This window comes from Notothenia rossii (genome assembly GCF_949606895.1).
Source record: "Notothenia rossii genome assembly, chromosome: 2".
NCBI lineage: Eukaryota > Metazoa > Chordata > Actinopteri > Perciformes > Nototheniidae > Notothenia > Notothenia rossii.
This window is the reverse complement of record NC_136904.1, coordinates 80,603,503-80,627,867: the sequence shown is the minus strand read 5'-3', so window position 1 is coordinate 80,627,867 and position 24,365 is coordinate 80,603,503. Positions and strand designations below refer to the sequence as shown.

The 24,365-nt window shown below is 39.0% G+C and overlaps 1 protein-coding gene across 4 annotated transcripts in view; it reads right to left on the bottom strand.

Moving 5' to 3' along the window:
• LOC307029422 (nectin-3) overlaps positions 1-17,956 on the bottom strand; it is a 46,454-nt gene extending 28,498 nt beyond the window's left edge. For 3 of the 4 annotated variants that reach the window (XM_079665392.1, XM_079665393.1, XM_079665394.1), the window contains exons 1-4: positions 17,564-17,956; positions 10,557-10,895; positions 10,144-10,446; positions 4,356-4,449 (exon numbers count right to left, since the gene is read on the bottom strand). In XM_079665392.1, coding sequence (XP_079521518.1) covers positions 4,356-4,449; positions 10,144-10,446; positions 10,557-10,895; positions 17,564-17,633 — 806 coding nt within the window. In that variant the 5' untranslated portion in view covers positions 17,634-17,956. The remainder of the gene's footprint in view (positions 1-4,355; positions 4,450-10,143; positions 10,447-10,556; positions 10,896-17,563) is intronic. The other variant, XM_079665391.1, reaches the window with a different exon arrangement.
• Between the last annotated feature and the right edge of the window lie 6,409 nt (positions 17,957-24,365).

Genomic DNA, 24,365 nt, shown 5'->3' with positions numbered 1-24,365 from the left:
CAGTGAGAGCAAGGAAATCCAGAGACTGTAGGGAAGTGTAGCGAGAGATTAAGTCAGATTTAGGAACAGCTGACTGGCTACACGGGGCCAGTGATAATTGCGAGAAGACACAAACAGGAATGGAGAAAATACACATGATTATAGAATGAGGGGCTAAAAAACTAAATAAAATAAAAACACCAGCGATACTTAGCTCAATCAGAGTAGGATTTGCCTCCCTTGTGACTCCAACAGGACTCCTTTGTCTTTGTCAGTCTTACTCCAACAGGACTCCTTTGTCTTTGTCAGTGTGACGCTGGAGCTGACGCTCCAGGAAAGTTACCTAAAATGGACACGTGATTGCTGATTTCTCACAGCTGTGGGGCCACGCCCCTTTAATTAGTTAATTCTCTGCAGCTGGTGGCCCTCAAAAGAAAATCTAGACTGCCTACCTCCTGAGTTGTTATTATATTTTCAGTGTCACAATGTTTTTCCAATTACATTAAACCCTAAGTTATAAAGTTATGAGTTTAACCCTTAATACAGTTACACCTACTCAATAAAGCTCTTATTATTCTACAAATGTTTAAATCAAAGTTAACCCTAGCAGTCAATTAGTTCAGTTTTAAGGTTTCTGTCAAATGACTTGTCCCAAGTTTCTGCCTGACAGATACTGTAGCGGTTTTGAGATTTAAAATCACAATTTCAATCAGATCACTACTGAGCATTTATACAGAGAAACTGAAACAGAGAAGTCTAAAAACAGAATGTGACTCACACAGTTCTAGAAGTCACCAGTTGTTATCCTCTCAAAATCGAATTGCACACATTAAAAGCAGTAATACGAGGAAAATTAATTTATATTACAAGTAACTTCAAAAAAGTAAAATAAACTCAATATAATAATCTCAAAGCCGACCTGAAACAATTAGAACAAAAATATAAAGAAAAAAGTGATAGAAAAACACAAAAACAAATCAAAGAGGTGAGAAACCAAATCAACAACTTACTACATCAGGATATGGAGATAAAAGCAAGATATCTTAAACAAAATTATTATGAATTAGGCCCCAAAGCTACAAAGTTGGCAAGACGTTTACGAAAGCAACAGGCAGCAATCACAGTCAACAAACTACATGACCCTAAAACAAATCAACCTAAATATGAACCCAAAGAAATTGAAAATATTTTTAGAGATTATTACAAAGATCTTTACATGCAAACGTCTACAACGAATCATATGTGTACAAAGTCATTCCTAGACTCACTGGTTCTGCCCTCTATAGGTAAAGTTCAAAATGAACGTAAAACAGCAAAGATAACTATAGATGAAATCCATAAGGCAATCAGAAAACTGAAAAGAAACAAAGCTCCAGGTAGTGATGGATTCCCATCTGAGTGGTACAAAAAACTAGAAAAAGAGCTGTCTCCACTGCTACTAGGTGCCTTTAATGGGATCAAGTCAAAAGAGGATACTCTCCCCTCATGGAAAGAAGCAATTATTACAGATATCCCCAAACCACTAAAAGATAAAGAATTTTGCCAAAATTATAGACCAATCTCAATTCTTAATGTTGATTACAAGCTCTACACTACAATACTATCAAACAGGCTACAAACAATAGTACCAGACCTCATAGATGAGGACCAAACAGGCTTTGTTTCAGGTAGACAGACGCATGATAATATCAGAAGAACGTTACACATCATACATAGAATACAACAAAATAAAATACCAGCAGCACTGATTAGTCTCGATGCGGAAAAAGCATTTGACAAACAAACCAACAGCTCGAGCTAAAGTTAATGGCTCACTAACAGGCAGATTTACATTGGAAAGAGGAACTAGACAGGGCTGCTGTCTCAGCCCTACCCTGTTTGCTCTATATATAGAACCATTAGCCCAAATGATCAGACAGGAAAATGCTATTGCAGGAATAGAAATTAGTCAACGAAAACATGTTATTAGCTTTTTCACAGACGACGTCATGATCATGCTGAAAGATCCAGTAAGCTCCTTTATAAAGCTAATGCAAATTATGGAACAATTCGGTGAATATTCAGGATACAAATTAAACGTATCTAAAACTCAAATCCTTATGTTTAACTGCGCTACAAATCAAAAACTAAAAGAATTACACTTAAACTGGGAAGCTAAATCAATTAAATGCTTAGGAATAAAAAAAAATGTAGCAAAGCTGTACCAAAGCAACTATGAATGTATTGACAAAGATATAAGGAAAGATTTAGAAAAACTTACCCGATGAGTTTTATTGACAGGATAAATACAGTGAAAATGAATATTCTACCACGCTTGTTGTATTTATTTCAATCCTTGCTGATAAATATATAGCAGATTCAGTTCCAAAGCTGGGATAAGCTTATATCAAGATTCATATGGGGGGGTAAAAAGCCTAGGATAAGATATACCACACTGCAAGTCCCTAAAGAAAGAGGGGGACTGGCACTTCCAAACTTAAAGGAATATTATCATGCAGCACAACAACGTCCTCTCATTTACTGGTGCAACTCCGATTATATAGCCCGCTGGAAAGACATCGAAATACTTACATATGAGTCCCCAATTCAACCACTCATACGGAAAAGAGAAATACCTCCCCATATTAAAGAAAAGGGAGACCTAGACCCCATAACAACATTTACACTAGAAAAATTGTATTCTATTATTAAACAATTGAAATTGGGAAGGGAACTTGGACTATTAGACTGGATAGCCTATGACAAAGGATTCAAACCAGGAAGCTATGACTGTAGATTCAAGCAATGGACAGAAAAGGATTTAACAGCCATAATCACGGTTATCCAGAAGGGAGAAATTAGAAGCTTTCAAGACCTGAAAAACCTCTTTGACCTAGAGAACGAAGACTTATTCAGATATATGCAAATGAGGGACTACTATACAAAAAAGGTTAAGAAAAATGAAGATGACATACAACCTATTGTAAAGATTATTGCACAAGCTTACCATGATGATGTTCCCAAAGTTGTGTCAACCCTGTATTCGTGCTTGATGGAAGCCAAAAAAGATTCAACACTCAATGTATTAGGCTATAGAATCCCTCGAACCTGTTTGGTATTATACCTTGGACATATGGAAAGATCTGTAAATGTCTGAGATCATTACCTGATCAAGATCCTCCTAGCTACTGGAAAGAAGGCTATCACTAAAAACTGGCTAAATGCGGAAACACCAAGACAATGGGTTAATATTATTGGTGATATCCTAATAATGGAGAAAATCACATACAAGTTGAAACTAATGGAAGACATATTTCTTAAGGGCTGGGAAAAATGGTTAAGGTACATAACAAATGAGTGATAAAAAACCAAGCAATATTTGATAACTATGTAGATCGTCTCCGTACAGGCACTGTTCTCTCTGAAATGTAATATTTGTTGTGTGTAATTTTACCTTGTGAAAAAATCAATAAAAGAAAGTTTAAAAAAAAAAAAGATACAATGGATAAGATCTCAAGACAGTGTATGGCTCAAGAAGACCTAGTTAATATCAATCAAAACCTCAAAGCAGCACCCCACTTAATGCATAAATATGACTGGCTGGCTGTACAAGTACACGAGGAGTTCTATTAGTCACAAACATTGAGAGTTACAAAAGTAAAATATGTAGTGAAATTGTGTGGTTGCTCAAGGGTTGGGCTGTGATTCGGCTATACACCGCCGCCGCATAGTAATCAAGTTGAGCGCATTCATAGTGAGACCTACAGTAATTTGACCCTATAGAAAAGCTGTGTTATTTATGGCGAAGAGTGAGTGTCATTTAAAACAATGTATGATGAGTGAGGTTGTGCCCGAAAAAAAAATAGAAGGAGAGGACAAGAGGACATGATGATAAGCTCCGTTTCCGAGACAACGAGTCTGCACTGATAATGGTTTTATGGAGTCAACATATGGACAGTGGAGCCAACTGTGAACCATAATCAAACAATGTCTTTCTGGAAACAAATATTGCCTCGGGTTGGAAACCAGAAACAAGAACTGAAAGTAGAGCACATTATTGACCTGCTGAAGCATATACTGTATGTATCTACAAATTATAATTAACCTTTTAAAATGTACTTTTACTGCCATTCAAACATTTTGGGATATGTCTCTAGAGTTTTGAATTCTTTAGACAATGCTTTTTATTGGAGCACCACTACAGCTAAAACAATAATCCAAAATGTAAATTTTACAACACACTATTACATCCTTCAAATACATTGGCTAGTAGCACAACTCTTACCATCCAACCATAGATTGTGAGAACAACAAACCACACAGTTCTTCAAGGTTAAACATAATATTGTTTGATTAAGATCCTGTTCACTGAAACCAGTTAATTCAGACGACAGTACCTGCTCCAGGTGATGTTTGCAGGTGGATTTGCTTCAGCCTCACATATAAAGGAGCCTTCAGAAATCTCAAGAATGGTCCCTTTCATCGGTGGAACTGCAAGAGACAGGGAGAGAGAATAAGCGGTCATTGTTTTAACTTTAACATACTAATTACAGCTGAACCATTACACTGTTATCATGCTTTCTAAGGCACCTGATTGAAGGGATTTTAAAAACCTAAACCTCATGGATCTCTAAACTGCTGAATCCTCTTATCTACACTACTTTAGCTGTGATAGATTATTTTTGACTTTTCAAAGAGAGGCTGCTTTGCAAATCAAGGTCATGGTGTTACATTTCATAGCAAACAAGCCACGTATCTAAAATTAAGAGGAAGCTGCAGGCTATTGCCGGAGTGTTTTGTGTAAATAGAGATGTGGGTGGGGAATTCCACTGAGACAGTAAATCCTTGTACACGGAACTGTTCGAAAAATAACACTTTAAAGTTGTTTTGTTGTTTGCATCGACTCATCTTCTCCATTAGCTGTTTTAATGCACATTATTATTTTCTCTTTTGATAACCTTCTGTTGTGAAAACATTGAATGTACTCTTTCATATCAGAGTAGCACATGATAACAAAGGCCCTACAGTACGTAGCTGTGTACGTAACCGGATGCATGATTACATGGATGAAGCTCATGAGACACTGTGTTGAACATACGATAACTATGTTCCGACGATTAAATATGATGGCACAGCCCCTAGGGAGATAGGCATATGACTGTCATGTTTATTGCTTACGTGGGCCTTAGCTAATCTGAACTAAGCGAATACTGCTTTGAACCGGTATACATGTATCTTGTGACTGAATAACACCCTGTCTTGTATACAAAGCATGTGAAGGACACTGTTCTGGGAACTAGTTGTCCCATCCAGCTCTGTGTGTGATGACTACTTCCATTGTAGTCAATGTATCCTGAGTAGGGCTGCACAATATATCAAGTCGTGATGATAATCGCAACGATATGCGCATGCGCGATATTCACATCGCAGGACGTGCGATTAAAAAAAAAAAAAAATGCAATAATTTCTTTTTTTTATGACGTGCGATATTAAGTAGGCAAATTAACTCAAACACATCATGTTACAATCCTTCTGCTGCTTTCTACAAAAGGAAAACATGTGCGGCTCATGTCAGGGGTACTTGAGTGAGTGACATGCAGGCTCTGCATGCACAGTAAACCACCAATCACAATCAAATCTCCAAAGCAAACGGACCCCGTGATTAAAGTTAAAAACACTGAATAAAGTAGTTTCATGTGTTTCTCCAGGGCAGTTCGGCGCTGCTAACCGAGCTAGCTCAGCTTGTTGCTCTGATAACTTAAGATCCAGATGTCCGTGACTAAAATCCTTCATCCGGTTAAATATTGTTAAAAAAAATACTAATTGTATAGCATTAAAGTTCAAGAAAGGATGGTTTTTCTTTTCTTCAATTCCTGTATTTTTCATATCGCAGGGGGAAAAAATCGCAATGTCAGTTTTTTCCAATATCGTGCAGCCCTAATCCTGATATTGAAGCTCAAGCCGATGACGAGTGATATTTTTCTAAACACCTTCTTTCACCTATTTGTGTCCCTGTCTTTGCAATTGTCTGCACCATCTTGCTCTTTTGTCAAAAAAAATAAGTTCTTGGCTTGAAAAGACAAGTGAGGTGATTTTATCATTTGACATCCTTACATTTTTCAGGAAAGATAAATCCCCTAAAGGGCTCCAATGGATGTTAGGTCTAGTTCCACAGTCTGGTTTTATACCAACACTTTACCTCAGCTAAATGAAGCTGATGTGATGCACTTGAAAAGCATATTGACTTAGGAGCATATATGTATTTTTTATTTTATTGAACTGTCACTGAAGAAGAATTTATATGCATACATGCATGCCGGTTATTTCTGTTGCTTTATGTTCAAGCTTGGGTGGATTGGAATTTGTGTGTGGAATCTGGGTGTAGCCCATAAAAATGCTGCAACACTTAAAGGGCCCATGTCATCCTTTCCCGGTTATTACCCCTTGTGTGTTATGAAGGTTTTTATGCATGTAAACGGTCTGGAGAGTCAAAACCCCTCAAAGTACACCCTGTAGCGAGTAAAACTCTAACACAGCAAAGACCTGTCTATGCTGCCCCAGAACGCCTCGTTGGAGATTTCTCATTTTCCATTGTTTGCTTCCTGGGTTCTGTGACGTGTGAATACCCAAATCAACAACAAATGACCGCATTGGCCCAAATGGACCAATCCGCGGAGCACCTCACACACCAGGATCCCTTGGCTAACTAACAGGGAGTCCCCATTGACTTGCATAGAGCTCCCTGAACGCTAGTAATAGACGAGTTGGGATCGCAGAGAAATGCTCTCCGCAGACCCATTCTCGCAGTTATAAACCTTTTTCTTACTCAATATCAAGCCACACTTATTGTTTTTACTTCGGCTGTGAGTGTTTGTGTGTGCTCAGGATGAGTTTAGCTTGTTCTCGCTGTATCGCCGACCCGGAAACCTGTCCGCTCCTCACAGCAGCTCGCAGCAGCTCACAGCAGCGGCGAGCAGCAACGAGCCTCGCAACGAGCTTCGCAACGAGCCTCACAACGTCCCGACCAATCAGAGCACACTGGGCTCACAGGGAAGGGGGGGCAGGAGCTCCAACAAGCCATTTAGGACTTGTGAGTGAATACACATACTATACAGAGATGCTGTATGAGAAACCAATGTGATTTTGGAAAATTGCACAATTTAAATCTATTCTAGTAGACCTCAACAATGGAAATATGACCTGTAGAAACTGCAGCGGTGTAAAGTTGATCATTCAGAAGAGAAAGGGAAGGTTAAGATATAATGTGTTTAGGAAGCTTAGTTGTTTTGCTTGTGCCACAAACCTGAAACCCATAGAACAGCTGTACAAGAGAGCTATCAAGGTGTTTGACAGAAAGCCACATTCGTACCACCACTGTACCGTGGACAAAATGTACTCTCCATTAAAGGCAGCTCATTGTGGAATAGCCTCCCAAATGAGATACGGGATTGTCCCACTCTCAATAGTTTTAAAGGTCAACTTAAAGAATGGTTGAGCAACAAACAGACGTGTAATCACCGCTAAATGCACTTTAACAAAGGGGTATCTCCTCTTGCACTCTATGTAGCACTTTTATCTTCTCTTGCACTTTATGTCGGAGCTGCTACATTGTACTGCCATGTGGTAAATGCTTGTATGCTGCTCGTGCTCTTCCTGCATATCATGTATTTCATTTTGCTATGTATATAAATGTCATGTTCTTATATGTTGTATGTGACGGGACTACGGATGGAAATGATCTCAAAGCTAAAATCCGGCTCATTTACACTTGTAAGCATTATTTTGTTTTAAAGTGTTCATCAATGTGCACTGTCCCGATTCAAATAAACGATTAAATGAAATGAAAAGTCGATCAGAAAACAGCAGTATAGTTTCATGTCAGGAAAGAGCGCGACAGATGCAAGTTTGCTTTGAGAATGTTTATGGAGAATTGTAGAGAGGGTCAGAAGGAGTTGCATTGTGTCTTGATTGGAGAAAGCATTGATATCCAAATTAAAAAGTGTGATATTTTAAGAGGAAGTTGGGAAAAGGTGAAAGATATGTTGTATGGTTTGATGGAAGAGGCACTTACCAAGAGACAGGAAGCAGAGGGGGACGTGACAGAGTTGAAGATGAATAACAAGGATTGGCATGATTAGGAATGATCAGAGGGACAGCTCAGGTTAGACATTTTGGAGACAAAGCCAAAGAGGCAAGATTGAGATCTGAGATGGTTTGGAAACATGCATTGAAAACATTCTTGGGTCATCGGGAGAAGGATGCTGGAGATGGAGCTGACAGGCAAGGACATGGTAAGGAAGGACATGCAAGTGGCTGGCAGAGCAGATGAAGATGGAGACCCCTTAAAGAAGCAGCTAAAAAAAGAAGTATGGTATGTTCAGTTCTCTTTCAGTCTGTACATTGTGTGAAATCTAACCGCTCAAAATACTGCAGTTGACTAATTTGATTAGTTGAACACAATATGTGCCATTATACAGTATGTGTCCTTCAACTACACAAACGTTCCACAAAGCGCTTGTTTGAGCTTAATTAATGTTACCTGTCCATGAGGCAAGACTAATGGAAAGAAGATAAGACAAGACAAAGAGACAGTGAAATATCCAATTTAAGTTTGTTGAGTATATCATGTAAATAAAATAAAAAACAATTATAATGAGAAGCGGACATGATGGTCATTTATTAAGGCTTCAGCTGCAAAATAAGTGAAGAAATCACTGATGCAGCCTGTGGATGATGTAGTCTCCATTTCCCTCACACCTCAGGGGCCAAGTATTGCACGAGTTCTGTGGCTACCACTTCATGTCTTGACATGTCTTAATGAAGCCAGAGGGAACATTAAAACGAAACACACCCGTGCCAGAAAAGCCATTATTTGAAAAGCTTGTAAATGTTTAATGGCTAAGTATAGAAGCAGTATTAAATGACTCTCTTGTGGAATCATTAGGGTGCACAAACAAATGATATTACTTTTGAGAAGGTAGAGTCTTGTTAAAGAGGCCCTATTGTTTTTTTTGGGGTTATCCATTTACTGAAGTGTGCTATTTGCATTTTTGTGCATGTGAATGGTCTGTAAAGGCTAAAATATTTAAGTTATCTCCAGAGTTTATTTTTTGGCCTAAGCACATACAGTAGTCATCACATCACATATGCTTCTATTGGCTAGCGCTCCAAGACATTAAGGCTAAGGTGTGGGACATCTCTCAGCGGTAGACCAATTACATCAGAGCCAGCCAGCTAACCAATCAGAGCAGACCAGGCTCTGGTGACAGACAGAGGGTGAAAAGAGGTATTGAAGCACAGTATGGTAACAAACTGAACAAAAAAACATGTCACATTCGAAGTAGGGCTGAACGATTAATTGATTTTAAATCGAAATCGCGATTTGAAATGATGCGATTATCAAATCGCAAAGCCTGCAATTTTTTTTTACATTTTGTTTTTTTGTTCTTCTTGTGTGTCAGTCATCCACACCAATCAGAAGTGCTGTGCTCCACATGTACCAGCCATTGTTAACCAATCAGAAGTGGCCCATGATAGAAGGTGATAGACAGATTGATTCAATCACCTGCCAGGTATTTTTGAAAGTGCCTGCCCTTTCCAAATGGCTTCCAATGGAGCTTTCCTAGATGGTTTGGTGAAACAAACCATCTGAGTCAAGTTAGTAATGCTCCATCACATGTTTTACATCTAGTACAGGGGGAATCTTAAACTGAAGCTTGACTTTAAAGCAACCCAACGGAAGTTTCATGTAAGTTTAGTTATTTCACTCGTAGCTCGGGCTGCGGGGGTGTTAGAGACGGGAGCACGTTGATATGACCTTCCTAGCCTGAGATATGGCCGCATTTTACAATAAACTTCCGTTTGGTCGATTAAAAACAAATATCGCAAATCGCAATCCCAATATCTGTCAGAAAAATCGCAATTAGATTATTTCCCCAAATCGTGCAGCCCTAACAAGAAGCACAAAATACAAACGTGAACCTGAAAATGAGGGTAATACTGTATGTCCTTTAAAAATCTATCTCCAGCATTAATGGAGATTGGGCCTTCAACCAAGTCAGAGGCCCAATCCGCAAAAGCCACTGACAACATCCTGGTTTTCATATTATTAATGAATGAATCCTTAGATTGAAAATGGTAATATGATAAAGAATTAGAAATGTAAGAAAGTATTTGTATACCCACAGTAGAGCTGTATGGTGAAGGGCAGGGTTTCTTCAATCTTCATGGCTGCACTGGTGGCGACACACTTGACCAATTGACCGTCTAATTCTCTGGTAGGTACTCCAAGTAGCGAGCTGATTGTGGTTGTAGTACTGTTAGCATTCAGGGTGGAGGTGGTTGATTCTCTTACTTTTCCTGCCAGAGCACCAGTGAGCCAGCTTATTTCTGCAGGAGGCTTTGAACCAGCAGCCGTGCAGGTAACAAGAGAAACCTCTTCATTACCCAAAAGAGGATGATCATCCTTCAGGATTGTCACCGGAGGCACTAGGAGGGTAAGAATACACAAATAAGTCAGCATAAAACCATAGAGGTATAAACATTAGTCACATTTGTATTCTCTCAGTAATGTTTGTATGCACTGTAGTATAGCCTACCAAGCACATTTAGAGGTATCTCAGTCTTGTGAATTCCGCTGGGAAACAGCGTGAAGATGCAGGTGTAGGTGCCTTCGTCCATCAATGTGACTCTAAATAACTGCAGGGATCCATTCTTGGCTTTTAAGTCCCCAGTAAATTTAAAACGGTCATCATATCCATTGACAAAATGTGGTCCTGTCTTCAAAATTGTAAAGAAGTTATTGTTCTGAGGTTTTTCTCTGGTCTTCTTCTGCCAGGAAATTTGGCTGAGTGTTTCCGTAGCGCCGATAAGTTGGCAGGGAAAGTTGGCAGTCCCTCCTTGCACAACGGTGACGTTTCCTCCAATCACCTGAAGCGCTGCAAGATGCATAAAATCTCATCAGGCAAAACATTTAATCTCATCAGGCAAAAAATAAAACAGCAGGATTGTGTTCAAGGTTCAAGTTCAAGGCTTTTAATACGAACATAGCTACAGTGTAGTTATGACGATGAAGATCTTAGGTCACAGGCTCCTCCAACAGTGCAACACAATAAAACAGAACAAAATAGTGCAAGTAAATAGTAAATACAAAAAGAAAATAGTTTAAAAAAAAGTGAAATATTGCAATAAGAGTCTATATACAAGTGATTGGAATATGGTATGTTAGATAAATAGTTTCTAAGTAGCAGCAGGATTAATGTTAAGGATGTTGTTTCAAAGTTCAGGTGTTTGATAGTCTTATGGCCTGTGGGATGAAACTGTCCCTGAGTCTGGTGGTTTTAGTCCAGATGCTGCGGTAACGCCTGCCAGACGGTAGCAGACAGAACAGTTTCTGGCTGGGGTGATGGCGTCTTTGATAAGGGCTTTCTTCCTGAGCCACTGGGAGTAAAGATCCGCCATGGATGGCAGCTCCGTGATGAGCCGAAAGCCAGAGTTTTCCATGGTATGAGGGAGCTCTTTTTAACCTGGCTATATTTCTATAGCAATGTTCAGTACTAATTTAAAATGTCATAAAAACAGACACATTGAAATGGGCTAAAAAGAGGCATTTAAACTAGTTACTTTAAAAAAAGAAATCATCATATTTCAGTCAATAGTGTCAATATGAACCATACAGATTCCCAGCTGAAAGAATAAGTTCAATATGAAAACGTGTCAGCTGTCACGTAACATTATTGAACAAAGATGTAGATGCATTGTTTTGTGTTTATTGTGTCTCTTTCCTCCTAGTTTTTGCTTTTTAAAAAGTTCATATGTGATGGGACAACATGCAGAGCCATTATATATAAAAAGGTGAGAGAAGTGATAGAGCCTTTGTTTGAACATGTGTCTTTTAAGAAAATGTAAAGTAGGCTACTAAAGTAAACACTCACTACACCTCATCAAGTTTCTAACCTTTGCATCTCATAGTAGGCCTATGTGGTTGAATTTACTTAAATAAATACTTCTCTGGGAGGAGTAGCCGACTCAGAACTTGTACTTGAGTAAAAGTAGAAAGTACCAAAGTGTAGGAATACTCAGTGACAAGTAAAAGTCCTGCATTAAAAAAGTCACTCAAGTAAAACGTACAAAAGCATACGCATAAAAATTAACTTAAAGTAGCCTACAATAAGTAAAAGTAATCATTATTAAGTAACTAAAGGTACAAAATAAATGTAGTGGAGTAAAAGAACAAGATTTACTTCTGAATTGTAGGAGAGTATAGTACAAAGTAGCATACAATGGAAATACTCAAGCAAAGACGACGCTGAAGTTGGCTTCCGATTCAGAGCATCCGATTCGGCAGTTAAGGGGAAAGTTAATGAACATTTAATTTACAGCGCTGAGCGAACAATCCTCCGTGTTTGAACCTCTTAAATCGCTGCATAGCCGATTTATTTGGACTGGATTATCCCAGAGTCTAAAGATTCTTTATAACCCAGTTTGAGATTTGTGAAACCTTTATTCTATTTGTGAAAATACAAAAAAGGGAGATTTCAGTGCTTTTTAAAATCTAGACCACATTAGACCAGGTCCTGATCTAAAACCACTAGACCTAGACTCACCAAATCTGGACTGGATTATCCCAGAGGTTCTAAAGATTCTTTATAACACAGTTTCAGATTTGTGAAACCTTTATTCTATTTGTGAAAATACAAACAAGGGAGATTTTGCAGCTTTTTTAAAATCTAGACCACATTAGACCAGGTCCTGATCTAAAACCACGATACCTTCAACCTCCAGACAGGGAAGATATCTGAACTAACATCTCTGTTAACCACCTTTGCTTTTTCACTGTCTCCATCCCCACCAACTCATAACGCTGGCAATGTCCTTGATCTCATATTCTCAAGGAACTGCTACTTCTAACCTCTCTGTAAACCCGCTCCACACATCCGATCACTTCTTAATTTCATTCTCTCTACCCCTTTCCAGACATAACAAACTAATCTCTTCTAATTCTGCACCTGTCCGCCGTAACCTCCGTTCCCTCTCCCCCTCTACCTTTGCCTCATCGGTGCTCTCAGCCCTCCCTTCCTCTGACTCGTTCCAACTCCTGCCTCCAAACTCTGCTGCAGAAACTCTCCTCTCTACTCTCTCATCCTCTCTGGACTCTCTCTGTCCTCTCACATCTCTGCAGGCTCATCAGTCCCCTCCTGCTCCCTGGATAAATGACGCACTGCGTGCTAAAAGAACCATCCTTCCGGCAGCAGAGCGGAAATGGTTGAAATCCAAACACCATGACGACCTCCTAACCTATCAGACTCTCCTCTCCTCTTTCTCTGCTTCCATCTCTCAGGCAAAAAGCACTTTATTTCAAGATAAGATCCAATCTTCCTATTGCAATCCCCAAAGATTTTTTTCCATCTTCTCCACCCTCTTGGACCCCCCCAAAGCCCCTTCCCCCTCCTCCCTCTTGGAACCCCCAAAAGCCCCTTCCCCCTCCTCCCTTCTGTCAAGCAACTTTGTTAACTACTTTGAAAAAAAGGTTGATGATATTCGCTCTTCTTTTTCTGACTCACCTTTACTCACCGCTGGGTCACCAGACCCTCCCTTCACCCGCAAACTGACCTCCTTCTCCCCTCTCTCTCCAAGTGAGGTTCTTACCCTCATTACCTCTGCCCATCCTACCACCTGTCCTCTGGACCCTATCCCCTCAAACCTCCTTCAGACTATCGCTCCTGATATTCTACCGTTTCTCACCCATTTCATCAACACTTCTCTAACTTCTGGTCACTTTCCAAACAGTCTCAAGGAGGCAAGAGTAAACCCTCTCCTAAAGAAACCCACTCTCAACCCGTCTGATGTTAGAAACTACAGGCCTGTCTCTCTCCTCCCGTTCCTGTCTAAAACACTTGAACGCGCTGTCTTTAAACAACTCTCCTGTTATCTCCATCAGAACAACCTTCTGGATCCGCACCAGTCTGGTTTCAAGGCAGGTCACTCAACAGAAACTGCCCTCCTTGCTGTCACTGAGGAACTGCTCACGGCTAAAGCAGCCTCCCTCTCCTCTGTCATCATCCTTTTGGACCTGTCTGCTGCATTCGACACGGTGAACCATCAGATCCTCCTTCGCACTCTCCAAGAACTTGGAGTTTCAGGCTCTGCACTTTCCCTCCTCACCTCATACCTCAAAGACCGCACCTACAGGGTTACTTGGATAGGGTCCGAGTCCGACCCTTGTCAATTAACTACAGGGGTCCCTCAGGGCTCTGTTCTTGGTCCCCTCCTCTTCTCCTTGTACACAAACTCGCTCTGATCTGTCATTAGCCCGCATGGTTTTTCATACCACTGCTACGCTGACGACACCCAACTAATTCTGTCCTTTCCCCGCTCAGAGACCCAGGTCGTTGCACGCATCTCTGCTTGTCTAGCAGACATCTCTCAGTGGATGTCTGCTCACCACCTCAAGCTCAACCTTGACAAGACTGAACTGCTTTTCCTTCCGGGTAAAGATTGTCCCACTCTTGACCTAACAATCAACATCGGCACCTCTGTTGTTTCCCCGACTCAGACTGCAAGGAATCTGGGTGTGACCCTAGATAAAAAACTGTCCTTCACTGCAAACATTGCTGCTACAACCCGCTGCTGCAGATACACGCTTTACAACATCAGGAGGATACGTCCCCTCCTGACCCAGAAATCAGCGCAGGTTCTGGTCCAGGCTCTCGTCATCTCACGCCTAGACTACTGCAACTCCCTCCTGGCTGGTCTGCCTGCATGTGCCATCAGACCTCTGCTGCTCATCCAGAATGCAGCTGCTCGTCTGGTCTTCAACCTTCCTAAATTCTCCCACACCACGCCGCTCCTCCGCTCCCTTCACTGGCTTCCGGTAACTGCTAGAATCCACTTCAAGACACTGGTACTTGCGTACCATGCTGCGAATGGATCTGGCCCTTCCTACATCCAGGACATGGTTAAACCGTACACCCCAGCACGTGCACATCTTCCGGCGCAGACTGAAAACTCATCTCTTTAGACTCCACTTCGAGCGATAGAATTACGAACAAAGCACTTATATACTAATAAAGGACTGGCTTATCTAAAGCCAGTTGAGTAGTTCTTGAAATGTTTTAGCTCTATAAAACCTGATGTACTTATATGATTCTGTTTTCTTCAAGGTTGTATCTTCTGAATGTGCTTACTGTAAGTCGTTTTGGATAAAAGTGTCAGCTAAATGTAATGTAATGTAATGTTTGTCTCCTTTTTATTGCGAGATGCAGGGTGTACAGGAGGTTGTCCACTGTGCAAGTGTTGTCATTGACACAGTTTGCTGTCCAATTGTTCCCTCTCCTCCCCAATGTGGACAGCATCCCTTTTGCTTTCCCCTTGCATCTGTTTCAGACAGTTTATACTTTTTTCTCTGAGCAGTTGGAGTAGGGCGGCTGAAGTACTTCGACTTTCTTTTCTGCGTTTTACTTCGCTTCCTCCATGTCTCCTCTTGTGACAGAGGAAGTGTCTCTGGTCCCTCAGATTGTCTTTTGCCTTCAGCGTATGTTTTTGAAGGATGCACCTGTTTTTTCATTATTGAGTCTTCCAACCACAAACTCTTGCTGTAGCTGGAGAAAGTCTCCTGCTCTTCTGTGCAATTTTGATGAAAGGATCACTTTTTGTTGTTGTGCGGAACCAGTTCTCTACAACAGCATTACTGTCACAGGTTTTGCCAAGATCTTTAAGCATCAGACCTGTCCAAAGAGGCACAGTACCAGCGCAATGGAGAATTATTTCCACAAGAGTCACAATAATGAGGATTTGGCTGGCATGCTCCGTTTGCGTCATCCTCCTTCCCTGCTTCCTCCTGTGCTTGTGTGACCACCTCTTTGATAGGAGCAAAGAAAGGGGATGATTTTGTGAGAGATCTGTGCATATCTTCAAAATCAGAAGGTGTGTGGTCTTCATCTTCATTTTTGAAATTGATATTTTCTGACTTCTGTGTCCGTATGGCCTCCTGCAGTGCTGCGAGATGTTTCTTGCACCCATTAGTTTCAGTCTTTGATGAAAAAATATGTACCATACACCTTGAAATTGACAATACCTGGCCAAATACAGTAGCATTTTGAAGGAGGGCAAAACAGTACAAAAAAAAAAGTTTTGTCTCCTTGCACTGAACCATGGACAACTTCATACTAATCAACTTCAGCATGTGAGCAGCACAGAGGTGTATTACTGTCAGCTGCACTGACCGCTGCCCTTGGAATTAAGATAAGGTTTTAAGGTATAATAAGGTATAAGGTATAAGGTTTTATAGAATAAAGGTTTCACAAATCTGAAACTGTGTTATAAAGAATCTTTAGCCTCTCTGGGATAATCCAGTCCAGATTTGATGAGTCTAGGTCTAGTGGTTTTAGATCAGGACCTGGTCTAATGTGGTCTAGATTTAAAAAAAAGCTGCAAAATCTCCCTTGTTTGTATTTTCACAAATAGAATAAAGGTTTCAGAAATCTGAAACTGTGTTATAAAGAATCTTTAGCCTCTCTGGGATAATCCAGTCCAGATTTGATGAGTCTAGGTATAGTGGTTTTAGATCAGGACCTGGTCTAATGTGGTCTAGATTTTTTAAAAAGCTGCAAAATCTCCCTTGTTTGTATTTTCACAAATAGAATAAAGGTTTCACAAATCTGAAACGGTGTTATAAAGAATCTTTAGACCCCCTGGGATAATCCAGTCCAGATTTGATGAGTCTAGGTATAGTGGTTTCAGATCAGGACCTGGTCTAATGTGGTCTACATATAAAAAAAGCACTGAAATGTCCCTTTTTTGTATTTTCACAAATAGAATAAAGGTTTCACAAATCTGAAACTGTGTTATAAAGAATCTTTAGACTCTCTGGGATAATCCAGTCCAGATTTGATGAGTCTAGGTCTAGTGGTTTCAGATCAGGACCTGGTCTAATGTGGTCTACATATAAAAAAAGCACTGAAATGTCCCTTTTTTGTATTTTCACAAATAGAATAAAGGTTTCACAAATCTGAAACTGTGTTATAAAGAATCTTTAGACTCTCTGGGATAATCCAGTCCAGATTTGATGAGTCTAGGTCAAGTGGTTTTAGATCAGGACCTGGTCTAATGTGGTCAGGATGCGAAAAAAGCACTGAAATCTCCCTTGTTTGTATTTTCACAAATTGTTCGCTCAGCGCTGTAAATTAAATGTCCCTTAACTGCCGAATCGGATGCTCTGAATCGGAAGCTAACTTCAGCGTCGTCAAGCAAAGTACAGAAGTATCTCAAAATTGTACTCAAGGTCAGATTGAGTAAATGTACTAGTTTCTTCACAGTTCCCACCTCTGCTCCTCGTGTTTTCTCATCCCTATTGTTACAAGACATGTGCTCCACAAGGTGTTTACTGGTTCATTACATTATGGTCAAATACAGCAGCAGCTCCTCTTCTCTCCTTCGATAATGCGTGTAGCAGAACGCATTATCGAAGGAGAGAACAAAGAGTATGCTACTTTGTACACTGCAGCTCTGTATTTTATTCTACCATACCTATAGCGTAACGTGTATACATGGAGCAAGTCCTTTTATTTGAAGGAAACATCGATAACTATTAGCTTGTAAAGCTTACCTTCGACTGTGCTCTGAATCAACGTAAACACCGATAAGAATACTGACGCTGCTGGAGAAACACCGTGCATTATGAGGTCTCCATAGATTCCCGTTAAAGTTAAAACAATATTTGTCCGTCCATCATGGGTGTAACATCCTGGATGTAATCATAGCACGGTCATCCTACGCCATCAGAGCAAAGCTAGTGTCAGCTCCTAAAGGGGCCAATGGAAAACTGGGACTTCCCAACCTCCGATAGAGGGAAATCGTGACGTTGTACACTAAACAGTGCGTATTTTATATGGTACCGCACCGCGCTGAATTTGGTTTTAGGTTGGATATTCGACTGACATTCGCGGAACCGACAACAGCATCAGTTTAACGGGGAGATCTTCTCCGCGAAACGAGGCTTTCATTTAGGAACCATCAACAAATGACTTTTACAATTACACAAGAAAAATGTTCTTTTTAATAAATCGACAGCTTCTCGATCATGATGCGAATATGAAGCAAATTCACTCCAGAGCATACAGTTATTGAACACACATTTGAATACTTTAAATACGTTTTATTAATATTTTTATGGAAACATTTGCTTATTTCTTCAATAACTTCCAGGTCATGTGACCTAATCACTCAAAATCAATTTTGGGTCAAAGAACTACATTGGCTAAATAAGACACACCTCTTTTTATTGCATTTTAATACTTAACATATTTTTATATTAATATTTTAATGCAAAAATGAGCTTATTTCTTCAATACCTTCCAGGTCATGTGACCGATTCACTCAAAATTAATGCTGGGTCAAAGAACTACACTGGCTAAATAGGACACACCCCTTTTTATTCCATTTTAACCCTCTAAATATTTTTATATTAATATTTTGAGGGAAAAATGAGCTTATTTCTTCAATACCTTCCTGATCATGTGACCGATTCACTCAAAATCAATGTTGGGTCAAAGAACTACACTGGCTAAATAGGACACACCTCTTTTTATTGCATTTTAATACTTAAATAATTTGTATATTAATATTTTGATGCAAAAATTAGCTTATTTCTTCAATACCTTCCAGTTCATGTGACCGATTCACTCAAATTCAATGTTGGGTCAAAGAACTACACCGGCTGAATAGGACACACCTCTTTTTATTCCATTTTAACCCTCTAAATATTTTATATTCATATTTTGATGGAAAAATGAGCTTATTTCTTCAATACCTTCCTGGTCATGTGACCGATTCACTCAAAATCAATGTTGGGTCAAAGAACTACACTGGCTAAATAGGACACACCTCTTTTTATTGCATTTTAATACTTAAATAATTTGTATATTAATATTTTGATGCAAAAATTAGCTTATTTCTTCAATACCTTCCAGTTCATGTGACCGATTCACTCAAATTCAATGTTGGGTCAAAGAACTACACCGGCTGAATAGGACACACCTCTTTTTATTCCATTTTAACCCTCTAAATATTTTATATTCATATTTTGATGGAAAAATTAGCTTATTTCTTCAATACCTTCCTGGTCATGTGACCGATTCACTCAAAATCAATGTTGGGTCAAAGAACTACACTGGCTAAATAGGACACACCTCTTTTTATTGCATTTTAATACTTAAAATATTTTTATATTAATATTTTAATGCGAAATTGAGCTTATTTCTTCAATACCTTCCAGGTCATGTGATCGATTCACTCAAAATCAATGTTGGGTCAAATAACTACATTGGCTGAATAGGACACACCTCTTTTTATTGCATTTTAATACTTAAAATATTTTATATGAATATTTTGATGCAAAAATGAGCTTATTTCTTCAATACCTTCCAGGTCATGTGACCGATTCACTCAAAATCAATGTTGGGTCAAAGAACTACATTGGCTGAATAGGACACACCTATTTTTATTGCATTTTAATACTTAAAATATTTTTATATTAATATTTTAATGCGAAATTGAGCTTATTTCTTCAATACCTTCCAGGTCATGTGATCGATTCACTCAAAATCAATGTTGGGTCAAAGAACTACATTGGCTGAATAGGACACACCTATTTTTATTGCATTTTAATACTTAAAATATTTTATATGAATATTTTGATGCAAAAATGAGCTTATTTCTTCAATACCTTCCAGGTCATGTGACCGATTCACTCAAAATCAATGTTGGGTCAAAGAGCTACACCGGCTGAATAGGACACACCTCTTTTTATTCCATTTTAACCCTCTAAATATTTTTATATTAATAATTTTATGTGAAAATTAGCTTATTTCTTCAATAACTAATGACTCAAAATCACTTTATTAATTGAATACTACACTGTACACAATAGAAACAGCTCTTTATATCGGATAATATTACATCCTCTATTTAATATTAATATTTCTATGGCTTCCCTGTCATGTGACCCAGTGATTAATGATCAGAAAGTAATACAAACAAGGCTACACAGGACATATGTTTTACTAATCGTCATCATTGAGCACATTTCAAGCATTACTTGCACAAAGGACATTTCCAATATCCTGTCTCTGCCTTTTTAAGGTCTCTGCTGTCCATTGCCAGACACTGGGCATGGTACCATCGTTCGCAGTCATCCCACTGAACCTGTTGAAGTGAAAGAAATAATGTATTTATAATATATTTGTACCTTAGATTACCATTCAGTTGTCTTAATACTCAAGTGTTAGTGAGGAATCAGCTGACACAATCATCTACTCCTTAAAACCCACTCCCTGTGTTTTAACATGCTCTATTGTTTTGTTTTATTTTTTTTGTTTTATTGTTCTGTCTTTTACATTTTTTTGATTTAAGTATTCCAGTAGTGAGTGTTGCATTTTTTAAATGTATTGTATTTAGTTGTTTAAAATTAAATGTGTTTTAGGTTGACTTTTAAAATCTGTCCAGGGACTACAGATGAAAAATAGCCTCTTGGCTAACTCTGGCATATTTACAGAAATGTTCATTAATGTGCACTGTCCCTGTTAAATAAATAAATAAATGTAGACATCACAATTACACATTTTCTTCACAACAGCTCACCCGGTCTGTGATGGGAGATCCAGATCCTGGAGGCCTTAAGGCAGCACACATAGCACAATAAGTGTGCTCATCAAAGAATGAAACAAGATAACAATACATGTATGTCAGCTTCTATATAAATACATATATATATATATATATATATATATATCTATATATATATATATATATACATACAGACACCCATATATACATATACATATATTCATATTTACGGTATTTACCTGATGAATCAAGGATTTCGAGAGCCAGTTCTCTCCTCTCCTGTGTCATGTATTTCTTTGAACACTCGAAATTCACATTCGGGATCAGAGGGAAGGATTCCATGACTGCCTTTGCCATCTAAACAAACAACACTTATGTTATGGAGGGTTTTTCTTCTTTATTGTATAGTAATACAGATACAGACAAAAACATGAGACACATTATAGAAAACATCCACCCTTGACTAGAATGTCTCCCAAAACCTTTAATTATTGATATAGACCGGTCCTATTATTGGAATTTTGAGATATTCAGAAGCAAAGTTTTGTCAATTAAACTTTCTGTGTTCAAGTGAATACTAATTTAAGTTGAGCAATGTTGTGTCATAATCCAATTGTTGTCAGTTGTGAAAAATACAATAAACAACAACATGATATCGGCATTATACTATATATTGTCCATTGGCCAACCTGCCTGCTAAATATTATGGGGATCGGCATCGGCCTTTAAAAAACCTTTATCGGTCAACCACTACTTTTGACAGCTTTTTTAAATCCGTCCTTGCATTAAACTGTCTTTCACATTAAAAACTCTGCTTGTTAACTGGATGAAAACAGAATCTCTTCAGCTCACTTTCACAACAACGACACCACAGCTACATCCATCCTTTTGAAGTGGGTGACCCATAACGCCTCCCTTCCACTTAACATCCACCCAGTCTGTTATGCTGTGGCGTGTCCTCCTCATCCTGAAGTACTCCCTGAGAAAGGATAATTTCAACACACTTTACATTTCTAATTATGTGGCTCCTAAAGATAATGTAACAGAAATTCATACTGTTTGTATTCACCATATGACCATTTATTTGTATAAGGGGCAGCCACAGGTCAGCTATAGATATCACTGTCTGAACACAGACTGTATCAGACTGTTTAAAATGCTTTCAATGCTGTCTGTGAGTATGAATGTAACTAAATGTGACACATTTTTTACGTTTAAATATAGTTTTTCCTTGAATTTTCAAATATCTATTGGATTTTGATTTACTGTATTCTTTTGGCAGCATGTTCGGAGTCATCAAGCTCTTCGATGCTTTGAGCTGGATCCACCAGGAATACGGTGCTGGTTTTGGCATGAATGTATTGTGAAAAAGTAAAAGCACTTTTCATCAAAAAATATTTTTGGTTTCACTATGAAAGTCTTATGCTTTAACAGAAATAATACAATAACAAAAATAATTACAAACCAGCAACTTCCAGTGGTTGTTGTTGACAAGTACAAAGGACAGGACAGCTTCATAGTTGTCAAAGTTTACCTATAATGGCATCAAATAAAGGATTAAAACAAACTTGAAGGCTAAGGTAAAAATAACAACAACATTAGTCTGACAATTATGTTCTTGTGCCATTCATTTGTCGTGCTTAAAACAAGTGTTGGTATGGAAATTCAATAGTAAGTAGATTTATCAGGTGATTTAACTAATGACTATAGTTTCAGAGAGGATACAGTCAAATAATCTCAGTTAATTTCCTATTTAAGACCTCAGCCAATGCTTCACTCCATGTATCTAATGGGTGAGTGTGGGCCCACATATCAAATCCACACCTACTTCCCCCTACAGTATCACCATGCACAAACACAACACACCACACACATAAACATACACAGACCACACACATTACCTTTGGTAAACTGTGAGATGTCATGTTAGCTGAGTTCTGTCCCCGAACAAAATGACACCTGTGTAGTGATTTAGCAAGTACATTTTGTTCACAACGCCAAATTTGTTGGCAGCAACATGAAACACGCCTTCAATTACCTGGCAAAAGAAATCATAACAATTTGCCAATTAATGCATATTCCCAGTTATACTGAACTTTCATTCCCTGCAACTTTGAGAATCTTGTGACTGACAAAAGTATCTAGAAAATTTTTTCAGATACTTTTTGGGCAGAAATCGTTAAATGCTAGATAAAGAAAATGACACAGTGTAGAGTGAAACTTCAGTCACTTGAAACATGTAGTCACGTACCTCCCCTGTCAACCACTGGTGGGGTCGAAGTGAGCATAGCTCACAGTGGCGGATAAGTAAGATGCGTCCTTTCATCTGTGAGGGGAGCATTGCCACGACCACCTCGGTGTCCTTTTTTTTCCACAGCCAGGTCAACTAAGTCAGGATTGAGGGGAAATAGATGCATTCTGTTTAATATGGACACTTGAGGAATCTTTTAACCCTCCGGTGTCACTCTGGACATTTTTGTCCCGAATGACTAATTAGGGTAGTGCATTTGAAAGATACCAGAGGGTTAACAATCTTGAATGTTTGGGCGGAGGCCTTGTTTTTGTATATGCACCATCAAAGCTACATACACAAAATATAATTAAACTGTCCATGTGTATGCATTTAACCTCAGTCCCTTTTAGAGTTTTCACTAAATGACATTAAACAGGCTGCTCAGGAACAGAAACTGTAATTGCAGTTTAAAGTCTGATTTAGAAATCTAGTTTCTGTTATAAGTTTGTATGCTGTATTTACATTTTTCATCTTCATATTCTCCCCCTACAACATGCACCTAATCATTGTTCCACTGTTCCTCGTGGTCATCATCTGGCCTGCTAGGATGTCCAAAGTTTTTGTCCAGAATATGCATTGGCAGATTGTGTTGCTCAATGTGCTCTATATATCTTCCTTGTATTGAGGCATACATTTTGGAGATGAACTCTGCTGGTCTCAGGTACTTTTTTTTTAAAAGGATGGAGTGTTTGACCAACCCAAACCAGAGCTCAACATGGCAGTTGGTATCCCTGGTTTTTTGACTTCCATCTTTTTTAGAGGTACCTTTTCTATGTCGCGACAGATCCCCAAGCAACAAACCACTCCACAATGGGAAGATCCCCATGTCGTTTTTGAACAGTGCATCAATGACACCACGACAGAGGTAGTGTTTTTTTACATGAACAACATCGTCAGAGAGAATGTCACACTCTGCTTGGTCCCGCCTGACTTGAAAAGCTTGTGTAAAAGGGGACTTTCCAATAATGCTATGAGCATTGTTTTCCATTTTGCTTTCCTCCTCTCCCATTACATGTCCACTTTCCTCCAGTTTCACGTCCCGAGTTTGCAAAATGGACTTGTCGAGGTACATTTTGCTCTGTTTCACCAGATGAGTGTACTCCACTGCATCAAAAAGCACACACATATGATAAAACACATCAAGGGCTTCCTGCATACTTGTGCAATTTAGGATGTACGCAAAACAGAATGTTGCATATTCCTGTGTGCCTCTGTCTACAGTTTTTTCCCAAATGCTTGTGACACAACCTTCATGCTATGAGCAGAGCACAGATGCAGCACAGTGAAGTTAGGAATATGTTCAGTTTGTCCAGACACTATCTCAAATGCTCTGTTAAGGTACACTGACATATTTTCCCTGTTAAAAGACAGAAGCACACTGTTTATCAGAGCCCAACATAATCTGTTTCAACCTGTGCTATCTTTCTCTTTGTTGTGTGAGACAACTTTCTTTTAAATTCCATGAGCCAATGGAAAATAGATGGAATGGAAT